At 41.7% G+C, this 13,121-nt stretch overlaps 1 protein-coding gene across 1 annotated transcript in view; it reads left to right on the top strand.

The window, feature by feature from the left end:
• Window positions 1–11,749, top strand: part of LOC134582764 (CD48 antigen-like) — a 21,534-nt gene extending 9,785 nt beyond the window's left edge. Inside the window, exons 2-5 of the mRNA XM_063439413.1 lie at window positions 2,140–2,475; window positions 5,236–5,484; window positions 9,579–9,667; window positions 11,363–11,749. Of these exons, the coding sequence (XP_063295483.1) occupies window positions 2,140–2,475; window positions 5,236–5,484; window positions 9,579–9,667; window positions 11,363–11,467 (779 nt within the window). The 3' untranslated portion in view covers window positions 11,468–11,749. The remainder of the gene's footprint in view (window positions 1–2,139; window positions 2,476–5,235; window positions 5,485–9,578; window positions 9,668–11,362) is intronic.
• The last annotated feature ends 1,372 nt before the right edge of the window (window positions 11,750–13,121 follow it).

Below are 13,121 nucleotides of genomic sequence, written 5' to 3'. Positions count from 1 at the left end.
TGTACCCTATCCCCTCAATGCTTTCCTGTAGGAAAGACAGCAAGGGATGTGTGTGTGTGTGTGTGTCCCTCCCGTGCTGTAACCTCTGTTTTTTTGGCTACTGCAGATAACGTGGGTGTCCCTCCCCTGCATGGGAGCAGGGCATAAAAGAAACTGTAGCTTGAATACCTGTTGTTGTTACTTCCAGTAAAGTTCTGTTCCAGCATTAAGCTTTGGCTTAAGTGTGGATTATTCGGCGATACCAGCGAGGGATTACTTGGTGATTTTATTTTATGGAAAGAAGGGAATGCTTGACGGAGTAACGGATTGTACCGTCACAACTGGTGGCAAGTGGCGGGATTTTCCCTTCTTTACCACTGCACAGAGGATTCAAGGAAGGCACTAAGTGTATAGTGCATGGAAGGCAACACTAGCACTCGTGCAGCGACTCTGGCTTCAGAGGAACTCAAGGGATAGAGCTAGCTACGGGCAGCGTCCCTATCCAAAGCAACATGGAAGGATTGCTAGCAGCAAAACCAAGCAGGTCGTTATGGCTGAGTTAATGGAGCTAGACCGGGAGAACTTGGTTGCAGCAACACCAACCATTCAGGAGATGGAGACACCAGCGATTCGGGAGAATGAATCGCCAGCTAACAGGGAGATTCGGGAGAGACTAGCGTGGTTCGGTCCGAACCCAACAGCTGACATTGTTCTACAGGTAATGAACATTGTAGCGAAAGAGGCAAAACAAAGGAGGGAAATAGAGCTGCAAATGAAGCTAGCTGAAACCCTGGCTTCGGAGGAACTCAAAGGGATGGAGCAAGCTAGCCCCCGGGTAGCGTCAACCTACGAGGAGGAGTTCCTATGGAGGCTACAAAATGCCTTGGCCCAGGAGTGTAGCCCTATTTCAGCCGAGGAGGAGCTGGCCTGGAGAGATGGGTTACGGCGAGATCTCTGGCACGAGGCCTTGGAGCGGACACGAGGTTCATGGGGAGAATATCTCCCAAGTGAAGCACAGCACAGTCAGAAATAAGCGGCGCTGAGGATGCCCTTCCTGGGGTGTCTACCCCCCAAGCGAGGGGGTGCTGGAACTGCAGAGGTTGATCGGAAAAGAACTGTGGCTGGATGAGGCATACCGGGCGCTACGGTGGTTCTCAGTCCAGAGGTGCCCCTGGATGGCTGAGAGTGAGAGGTCAGAGGGCAGTGACTACGATGGCCCTGGTCTGTTATGGGAGGCATTGGAGGAGGACAGTGACTTTGGCAGCACCAAGGAGTCCCGGTATTGGGACATCAGGGAATGGTGATTGGATGCACTGGAGCTCCCTGATGCTACTGACCTGGAACCAGATATCACCCGCCTGATCACCATCGAATGGGAGCTAGAACAGGATTACCATCAACTGTTCGACTTCGCCCAACCACTGTCCCTCAGCCCAGAGGATCACCTGGACACTGTACCCCCTTCTGTCCAACCAGACCCAGAGGTGAGCGACCTTATAGAGCGGTTCTGGGGAGACCCACAGATGGCAGGTGGAGATGGGACCGAAGTCTCTCCACCGGCCCTACAGGGATGCTGGGTACCCGGCCCAGATCCCCAGCGGCAGTTCATATCACTGGGAGAGGAGACACCCAGTCTCTCTTCCCAGCGGCGGCCTGAGTTCCAGGAGGAGAGGATGGCAGATCCCTCCACCTTACAGCAACCAGCGTCCATGCGATTGGCTGAAATAATTGATTTTGATGTCAGCCAAAGAGGCGGATCTGTGAGGGAGAAAAGGTAAGTAAACCCACCTTTATACCCTGCAGTGGGGGCCTGGTTACCTGGACAGTGACTAGGGCACTATAGCGATAGGTAAATACATTTGTATTCCTAACTATAGTGTTCCTTTAAGATATACTAACAGAGAAGCTCTTAGTGAGCAAGCTCTGTGAGTCGCTACTGTGGGTTATATGGGTGCACAAAAGCCACACAGGTAAAAATAATGAACCACTTCCATAATTAACTTTTCTACAAACCCTTAACACCTAAAAACAGCTCTCAGACTACAAATGACAAATCTCAGTATTAGGATATGGTTTCCACAGCCCAACAGATAACGGCAGTCATTGTGTTTATACTCTGTATCCTGATCTGTAATTAATGTAACTGTGTCTATCTTCCAGCTCTCCTGCTCCTCCCGCTGGGTCTCTCCTCTGGGATAGACCATGTACTGGTCGCGGTGGGTTCAGACCTATCTTTGTGCGGGATGACGTGCGTCACGGGGGGATACGCTATCCTTGATTGTTCCCCAAAACCAGAACCGATCCTGGAATACAACTGTGATCTCCGTTATTGGAAGCCATTCAGTAATTACCGGCACAGGGTTGATTTCGATGTATCCAGTGGATGCGCAACAATCAGAAATATTCAGAAAAGGGATGGCGGTCGATATTTTTGGGTACTGATGGATAAAAACCGTACAGAAAGTGTGAACCAATATACAAGATACAGCATTATCGGTAAGTAGTCTGTGAGCTGTACAGAGAGTTAGGGATGGGATACATTGATTTTAACCCCTTCCCGCCGTTACGACGTACCATGCCGTCACGCATTAAATGGGCTTTAAAGCCGTTGCGACGGCATGGTACGCCGTAACGGCTGCAGCCCCCAGGACCTCGGCGGTACTCACCTCCGCCGCGATCCTCTTCTGGGGGGCTGCCTGAGAGCCCAGGCAGCCCCCTTCCGGCAAATGAGGCCCCCGGGGGCCATGTGATCGCTCTCAAAGAGCAATCACATGGCCGCCTATAGCTGGCTATGGATCTGCCAGCAGGGGGACTGTTTGAAATATCAGACAGTCCCCCTGCTGGTAGGAAGAGTAAAAAAAATAAATTAAACAAGTGTAAAAATAAATTAAATATATTTGTATATACCGGTATATATAATATGTATATATATTATATATATTATATATATACATATTATATATATGTAACGTCATTCTAAGTGTATTTTAATATTAATATAAGTACATATATTAATATTAAAATACACTTAGAATGACGTTACATATATATAATATGTATATATATTATATATATAATAGATGTACATATATATATTATATATAAATACGTATAATTAAAATAATAAATAAATAAAATAATAAAATAAATAAATAAAATATTGAAACAAAATTTAATATAAATTATATATGCATATGTAATTTCATTCTAACTGTATTTTGTTATTAATATATATATATCGGTAACAGAATACACTTAGAATGACATTCTATATATATCTATCTATATATAAAATACAAATAACCGCAAATATATATATATATATATATAGATAAATACATCTAATTACATTAGTATACACGAAGAATTTAAATACCTTTAAATGCATATATATTAAAATTCTACGTGTATATTTAAATAATCTTTTAATGTAATTATGTGATTTGATTAATTAAAATTTGATTGACATGCCTGACAACACAGGGAGAAAGTGCAGAGAATTTAATTCGCAAGCACTATATTTGACCCTGTAACTCTCCAAGACACCATAAAACCTGTACATAGGGGGTACTGTTTTACTAGGGAGACTTCGCTGAACTCAAATATTAGTGTTTCAAACTGGTAAATTGTATTACAACGATGATATTTTAAGTAAAAGTGAAGTTTTTCGAATTTTTTACAAGCGAACGGCACTTTTATGGTCTATATTATTGTTGTAATATGTTTTACTGTTTTAAAACACTAATATTTGTGTTTAGTGAAGTCTCCCGAGAATAACAGTACCCCCCATGTACAGGTTTTATGGTGTTTTGGAAAGTTAGAGAGTCACATATAAGGCTTGCATTTCATTTTTTTCACATTGAAATTTGCCAGATTGGTTATGTTGCCTTTGAGAGCGTATGGTAGCCCAGGAATGAGAATTACCCCCATGATGGCATACCATTTGCAAAAGTAGACAACCCAAGCAAGGTATTGCAAGTGGGGTGTGTCCTCTCTTTCTTAGTAGCCACTTAGTCACAAACACTGGCCAAATATTCGTTTTTTGCTTTTTTCACACAAAAACAAATATGAACGCTAAGTTTGGTCAGTGTTTGTGACGAAGTGGCTACTAAAAAAGGCTAAACATACCCCACGTTCAATACCTTGGCTTGTCTTCTTTTTAAAATGGTATGCCATTATGGGTGTAATTCTCATTCCTGGGCTACCACACCGTCTCAAAGGTAACATTACTAATCTGGCAAATTTCTATTTGAAAATGGAACGTTCTATATTTGACCCTGTAACTTTCCAAAACACCATAAAACCTGTTAATGGGGGGTACTGTTGTACTCGTGAGACATCGCTGATTACAAATATGTGCATTTTTGTGCAGTAAAACCTAACAGTATTATGACATTCACAGGTAAAATGTCAGACGGAAATACAAATTTAAAAAAAAATCTTATTTTCTCACATTTTTTTTAATTTTATTCATAATAAATGATGTTTCAGATATAAATATTTGATATGGAATGAAAGCCCTGTTTCTCCTGAACAAAATGATATATAATAAGTGTGGGTGCATATAATTTGAAAGAGGGGAACTACGGGTGAACAGACATATAGCGCAAATTCCAGTTTTTGTTTACGTTTTGTTTTGATCAGAACGTGCACTATTGACTCCGTCCTGAAGGGGTTAATGTAAATTCCCCCGAAAGCTCACATGAAAGCCGCACATCTATTAAATGATTTTTATTTTTTTTTAATGTAGCTGTGAGACCCCTCCCACTAAAGAATAAGCACAGCAGGAGTTAATGGAATAGGTAGTTTATCCCCAGATACGAAGTCACAATAATCAGTTCTGATGTTTGGAAACACTCGGTAAACTGATCACTGCCGTATCGCGGCTGCTATTATTTCACACACAGCTCGGTTCATTGATTAATAAACCAGGATTTGTTAAGATCTCGGCAACATAAAGAAATTAAAGACAGATATAAACATGATAACTAAATATCACCCCATGTACTAATATGTGAGAGGTTGTACAGGATTTATTAAATATATGGAAAATAAATGTAACCGGTACCGTGTCATTATTAATAATCTGTTTCTTACCTTGTATCATGGAAAAGGGATGGTAAATACCGGTTTTGCTATTGAGTTAATGGAGAAATCACAATGACGGTTCAATGATCCTCAGTTATTGGGTTTAGTAAATCCCACCCAGCAGACATGCACATTCACTGCCTCTAATCTCCACCTCTTATCTCCCAGATAAAGTCTCCATCACCAGCCTTAGCTCCATTCTCAGTAATTCGGGGCTGACCACATCTCTGCGAGTTCAGTTTACTGGGGAGATGGAACACACAGTCTCCTGGACCCGAGATGGAGGAGACCTGCCCGAGGGCCACCAGCTGAGTGAATTTAATGACACCCTCACTGTACGGAGCAAGGACTACGGGACATACAGAGTGACTGTTACTAACTCAGTGAGTGAGGACCATGCTCAGCTCACACTCACAGGTAATGGGGCTGTTGTGGGATTTGGGAATCCTAAAATATCTCCCCTACTCTTCACTTGAGCTTTGAACACCAGATCAACCATTAGGCACTCGCCTAGATACCACATTTTTATTGACTTTAATAGGGGTCTATAAACATAGAAACAGAACATACATACCTTCCTGATGGTGGCGCTATGGTACAGCCTGTAACGGATCGCCTGGCACCCCGACTGGGTACCTCCGTTAAAGGCTGCTCCTAGCGCTTCCTGAGGACTCCAAGCACTCTGGCAGACACCACAATCACCAAACCGATGCAGCATATGAACCTTCTCAAGCATAGGAATGCTGTAGACCGTTGAATAGGAACCATACGAATAGGCTTACACTCCTAGCAGTCAACTGGAACAGCATGCAATAAATCCTTCCCCCAATAATGAGACGACACTTCACTTTGAGGGTAAAACAGGAACTCTGGACTGGCTCATCCAGCCTGGCTTTTATTACAACTGTACACATACAGGCCACACCCAGGGGGAGGCCTAAAATAACCAATCAGATATATGGTACAACCCACACATCCCCTCCCCTTAGCCTGAGAGATAATCCACTTATTATACAGTTTAAAACATAACTTTTTACACAATATTTGTAACTTCTAAAATATACATATCACAAACATAAAACATACATTTTCTTACTCAGCATACTTCAATTAGGAACACTCTCAAAAATCATCCCAATCCCTCCAGTAGATCAAAAGTTACACGGAAGTTCTTTTATGACCGACCGCAAGCACATTTTCTTGCCCAAAACAGTTCCATGGATTTGGGCTGTGCGGTCGGTCAGTTTCCTGCATAAAAACGGCTAAGTCCCGTTCGAAGTGTTGCCTGTACTTCGACTTTGGTCGAAGCGTCGAAGTGGAGGGGATGGTAAGGGTCGGCGGTGTGCGAAGTTAAAATGGCCGCCGCCACGTGGTCCTTTGTCCGATGCCGGCCACTTCGACGACTTCGACAACTTCGGTAACTTCGGCACTTCGACAGCTTCGACAACTTCGACAACTTCGACTGTTTCCGAAGTGCCATATACAAAAGTACCAATCTTTCCCCAAAGTATTTAAAGGGCTAGGGACAGTATTATACAATCCACATGCCCAAAAGTAGTTCTTAAAGGGTCAGTACATTATGGTAGCAGTCCATAAGCCCCGATGCAGTTCTTAAAGGGCAATATCTCCCAGGGACCATAATCACTGGGCAGGAGGCTAGCAACCAGGCTTCTCCAGTTCTCAGTGGTGAGGTTGGTTCCGCCACACAGCCTTACTGCAGGTTTCCATCCATGTTTTAGTATAGTTTGTGAAAGAAAAGAATAAATGAGAGTGGAGCAGTGTGTCAAAATATGGTGACTATTTAGGTGATAAGCCCTAGATATGTAAAAATTGTGAGGGAATTGAGGTAATTAAGGAGAATACTTAGTATTCATTAGATGACCTCCATGTGGTAGTTCCTCAGCACATATAGAAAAAGATACATAAAAAGCACATGATGGTGTAGGTTGTAAAGAATTTACAGTAGTAATAGTATTCCCACAGAGTATACCCAAATAGAGGGCTAAGGAAATACAATGACAGAGTGAGTTAGCTCAAATGGTTAAAAATTACAAAAAGGTTTATTACAGTGACAAAAGGTATTTCAAAGTTTAAAACACGCTGTGCACTAGAATAACTGACTCTTACAAGAAAGAATAGTGAATTAGGCACGGTATACGCCGCTACTCACTGCTCGGCTTATTCAGATATGGTAGCAGGAGACTCTGGCTTCGGTGGATTGCATGCGTGTGTCCATTTGCTTCAAATTTACTGTAGCACTTTTTCTTGCCCCCAGTTTTTATACAGGTATTGCAATTCCGCATTAAAAAAACCTTGATACAGTAAATTTGAAGCAAATGGACACACGCATGTCATTAGAGATGGTATGACCTGTAGCTCTCGGATTGTTGTATACATGCTTACCTGTCCTTGTGGACTCCAGTACATAGGACGCACAACTGGGCTCTTGCGGACCAGAATATGTGAGCATGTATACAACATAAAGAGAAACTTTGCACTCCATCAGGTATCTTTACACTTCAGAGACTATCATAATGCAAATCCAATTGGGATGGGAATCCAAAAAGTAAAAGGTGATTGGAGAGGGGGAGACTTTATTCAAAAATAGGACGAGCTGAGATGAAATGGATATATGAATTAAATGCAATGGTACCGGATGGCCTAAACAATGATTTCGAAATCTGCCATTGTTTAACCCCTTAAGGACACATGACATGTCTGACACGTCATGATTCCCTTTTATTCCAGAAGTTTGGTCCTTAAGGGGTTAAAATAACAGGTTACACCTTTAAGAACCATTTCAATCTGTCCCTTCTCTATACCAAAATGTGAAAAATGTAAAACAAATTATTTTTGGTATAGAGAGGGGATAGATGGAAATGGTTCTTAAAGGTGTACCCATTGCATTTAATTCATATATCCATTTTATCTCAGCTTGTCCTATCTTACCCATGACCCATTTGGATTCATAGTATTATAACATTTCGGCATATTTACTTAATTGACATATTAAGACTCATTATGTAGTAGACATTGCTTTAAGTTAGTCTCCACATACGGAGTAAAGTGGGTGGAGCTTATTCTAAGTTGTATACTCTGCCCGTCCCATTTTTCTCCGAGCAGAATAAGCAGAAAGGTTTGATTTTCGCGCCGAAAAGTTAGCCACGCCCCTTATTGAGCGAGGACGCCTATTGGATAACGAACCTTCCACACAGGGTATTTCAAGGATATTCCGAGCAGCAGCTCTTTTGCCTCTGACGAAGGTGCTTGTTACAGCACTGAAACGCGTTTGTCTGTCTTTTTTAGACATCACACTTTGTTCACATATTCACAGTATGACACTGTAATTATTCTATTCGTTTCTGTTCTATGGTTTAATGGATATTAATATATTTAATAATTTCTGGCACTTTTGGAGGTTTTGACTGCATGTAACCAGCGGATTACATCCTACTAGTAACATTGTTGCTATTTAGGCTACTACTATTCTGAGTTACAAGCTTAGAAACTCTAGTTACATTTGTTTTGTATATCCGTTCATACTATTTATTCTGTGTATAGATATGCCGTGACCACTCTAAGCATCACAATATCTATAATCCTTTCACCTCTTTCTTTGCATATACTTATAGTCTCCTTGGGACTTCCTACTGTGTTTGCATTTCTGTGTCCAATATTTTGTATATTTTGAGATCATTATATATATTCATATATCTATTTGGACTTTTTCTTGGAAGTATTCCTTTTGAAGACTTAAATTAAGTGGTAGTCTTTAACTTTAATATATCCTCTTTGCCCTTCTTTTGCCTTATTAGTCACAGTAACCATATATAGCAAGGACCACATAGAGCCTGACATATTAAAGCTCAATTGTTGTGTCTATTATGCTTATATAGACTATAATATTGATTCTTATTAGGAGGGGCATATGATATAATATTCCTATCTATTTTTTTTAGCATATTTATCTATCTTTATTATTTATTTTTTCATTTTGACTACTTGACTAATTCCAGATATATGCAGTCCAATACACCTGCTTTTTGCAGCTGTGTGGTCTGTATAATTTTTTCTGCTTTCTATATATAATTTGGGGTTAAGCCCCGGGAGACCTCTGGAGTCTCTAGTAGGTACTGGATAAGTCTACTGACACCGGCAACGCTGACTTTGTTAGGCGCTACATGGTAGCGGTTTACTTCTCCTATTCATAGTTCTACTATATTTTGACACACTGCTCCACTCTCATTTATTCTTTTCTTTTATGTATATTATGTGTGTTTGAGGGCATCCCATTTAGAGTGTGCTTGCAGCAATACAAAAAATCATACTAACTCTAAATAGCTATTTCAATTTTAATTTTTGAAAGAGCGCTCCAAAAACTATTTTATCTAGTATAGATTAGTGTTGGGAATTGCTCGCTGTATGAGACAGGTTCGTATTTAGTGATTGTTCGTAAATAACCAGATATTAAATAATCTAAATGGATTTATTGTGTAATATGTCTGTTACAGCTGAACCAGCTCCTGTCTCAGGAAGATTCAGAGTCTCCTGGATCGCTGTCAGTATCATGGCTGCTGCTATCTGTGCTGTGCTCCTGGGGGTACGTACCTTCTAATACTCTGATATTCAGCCTCCATACAATGCAGGTTTAAGGATCTCCCTGCATGGCCACAGGTGGGCTGCTCACAGTGGCGGATCCAGAGCCTGACCTCGGGAGGGGCACTTATAGATTATTTAGAGAAATAATCCAGACACAATACCCACTACAGCTCAGTGTAGTGGTTATGGTGCCAGTAGTGCCGGGACCCCTCCCAGAGTAAGTAGTTAAACCGTTTAAGAACAGTTTGATAACTTACCTGAGGTCTGCTTGGAAATGGGGCTGTAGTAGGGCATAGGAGCAGGGGTGCAGTGTGTGTGTGTTTGTGTAAGAAGGACTGTGTGAGCAGTGTGTGTGTGTGTGTGACTGAAAGTTGCAGTGTACGTGATGACGGGAGTGTGTGTTAGGGGGCAGTGTGTGTGTGTGCGTTACAGTGTGAGTGGGGGGCAATGTGTGTATGGGGGGAAGTTTGTGTGGGGGGACAATGTGTGTGTAGTGTGTGTGTGTGGGCAATGTGTGTGTATGGGGGAAGTGTATGTGTGTGTGGGAGCAGTAGTGCGTGTGTGTATGGGGGCAGTGTATGTGTGTGGGGGCAGTGTATGTGTGTGGGGGCAGTCTATGTATGTGGGGGGGCAATGTGTGTGTATGGGGGCAGTCTATGTATGTGGGGGACTGTGTGTGTGTGGATGGGCAGTGTATGTGTGTGTGTGTGTGTAGGGTATGTGTGTGATAAGGATGGGGGCTTTTTTTTAATTTGATAAAATGGTTATTTTTTTTTAAATTTAAAATATACATAATGTCCCCCCTCCCTTCTTACCTTTGTTTAGGGAGGAGGGGGACATTTCTCAATCCCTGGTGGTTCGGTGGGGAATCCCTGGTGGTCCATGTGGTGAGAGTGAACTCTAGCCCCGGTCTCCAGGGCTAGAGTTCACTCTCGCGAGATCCGGAGCGTTGCCGTGGCAACGCTCCATGCTCGTTTGAGAAGGACTTGGAGGAGCTGCAGACTGAGCTCCCCCGGGTCCTCTCTCTCTCCCTCCCCTGCCGGCAGCCAGCAAACCGTGCCTGCGGACCGGAGAGGGAGATCTCTGATCTCCCCTCCGGTCCATGAAGGCACATTGCAGGGCTGGCGCTTGGACAGCGCCAGCCCTGCATTAGCCGGCAGGGGGGAGGGAGAACCTCATATTCTCGCTCGGGGGTGGCAATTGCCCAGTTGCCCCCCCCCCCTGGATCCACCAGTGGCTGCTCAGTGTTAGATACCTGTGCTAATACACAGAATCCCTGCTGTTCCTGCTCCCGGAGGACTGGGGTTTGGGGTACACTTTCCATTTCCTGCCCCATTGTGTCCTGAGTGGTAAAAGTGGGGTGATTGGGGTCCCATGTAAATGGCAGGATGACCTCTGACCCCTGTGTATTGAGTTAGGGGGGCGGTAGGTCACCCATGGAGAGAGGAAGGGACTCCAGGATATTTATCAAAGTGGGGAATTCTGAGCTTCCAGAATCCAATCTGCTGGGGTCAGTTTATCAGGAGATACTTTATTACTAAATACAATGAGTTCCTTTAGTGAGGATTCCAATAAATAACTGTGTAATAAGATCTTAATAATATAAGAGGGAATTATTAATCCCCATGTTCCCTATTGATATTACATTGTGTTATACGGATATAATGTGTGTTTAATATTTATTTTCCATTTCCAGGTAATTATTAAACGGAAGATGCTGAATCCAGATATTAAACCCCAGTGTGAGGATATTGTTACAGCTCATCGTACAGAGCGCGTGGAACTCCGAGAATCCGTCTAATCCTGCACGAAGTATTATATAAATGTGAGAAAACAAAGATTGGGCGTGAAAATGGCATTAACAGTAAAATATAAAATAATCCATTCTCAGGGATATTTACTAAAATGGAGAATGTTTTACAGTTTATAGGTTGTTTGTTTACATTATGTCTTATAACATTCTGTGTTTATATTTATGCTGCACAATGTCCCACTTCCATGTGTATTATTATTGTAGCGGACGGGTAAATGTTTCCCCCCTTTTCCCTTTTTATTTTGTCCCGCTCCCTTGGTTGTTCCTAAAGTTTATAAATAGCTCTGTCTGTCTGATGTAGAACTAAATGTTGTGGATGAAATAAATGATCAAACCGGGAAATAACTAACCAGCATTGTCCAGTAGAGGGCGACCATGCTGTATGTACAACCTGTATTATACATTATATCCTGCACATAAAAACCTGTGTGTGTGTGTGTGTGTGTGTGTGTGTGTGTGTGTGTGTGTGTGATACCTATTGCTAACAAGTGGATGTTTGCGAGTTAAATTTCAGAAACTACCTGTGGGGAGAACTTTTCATAACAAGACAAACAGGATTTAGATTTTTACTTTTTTAAAGCCATTGCAACACAAGTTAAAGGTGCACTTTATGAACAGATATTTGATGCCATTCGATAATCTGTCTTTTTACATGTTTTTAAAATTATTTAATACTGCTATTATTGTCATATTGTTATAAGTCTGTGAGTGAAACATTTGTATCTGATATTTTAATTAACGGTTATTGTTTTAATTGATAACTTTTAGCGCACGTTACTTTGATAATTTGTAAATGCTTCAGTCACATGTAAATAGGGCACAGCTTGCCCCCAGCACAAAGACCGATATCTCTGGCTGAAACACTGCACAGCCAGATACCTACAACCATAACCACTTCAAAAATAGAAGTGGTGATTGGAGTAACCCAGTAAGATAAGTGAATACTGCCTGGTTTAATAGCTGAGATTTATTGTTACTTTATTATATAGTAAATGTTATGATTTACTTTCAGTGTAATAATAAAGAGTTTGATATTTAATGTGTATTTATTTATTCCTATTGCTAATGGCCGGCTGTGTGATAATCGGAATAAACTCCTACAGACACTGATTTACTTAGGATTAGGTTTCAGTGTGTTAGAGCGACACCTGGTGGACATTGCTGAACACACACTTTATAATTATTATTGGGAAGTCTTCAATATATCTATAAAAAGGTTTAAATTACAATAACGCTACACCTCTCTCTATTTTATAAAGCTCGACACTCCCCCTAGTGGTTCTATCTGGTATTTCTATTGGTTATATTCATTCTGATTATTGGGTCTCTTTCTATACAAGCGCTGACAGACTCCCCTATGTTTTGGGGCGTTTCACCATTTGGTTTAATTCCCCGATTTCTCCTTCCAGCCGCGTCACACAGAGAATCACCGCCACACAGATAAACGCCACTTTCTCCTTACTGAACGTATAGGGATTAGAGTGCTGCTACATTTTACACACACAGAATATATACAGAGCAATTTACTAAAGGAGAATTTCAGATTTAAGGCCAGAGTAGTTGCACTGAAAGCATCGCTGACTCAGAGAATTTTTCCGGTTCGGCTATTTTGACGTTAATTTTGAATTCACTTTGAGTTCTC

The sequence above is a fragment of the Pelobates fuscus genome, chromosome 13 (genome assembly GCF_036172605.1).
Source record: "Pelobates fuscus isolate aPelFus1 chromosome 13, aPelFus1.pri, whole genome shotgun sequence".
Lineage (NCBI taxonomy): Eukaryota > Metazoa > Chordata > Amphibia > Anura > Pelobatidae > Pelobates > Pelobates fuscus.
Note: the sequence above shows the minus strand (reverse complement) of the source record. Positions and strands in the feature narration are given on the sequence as shown.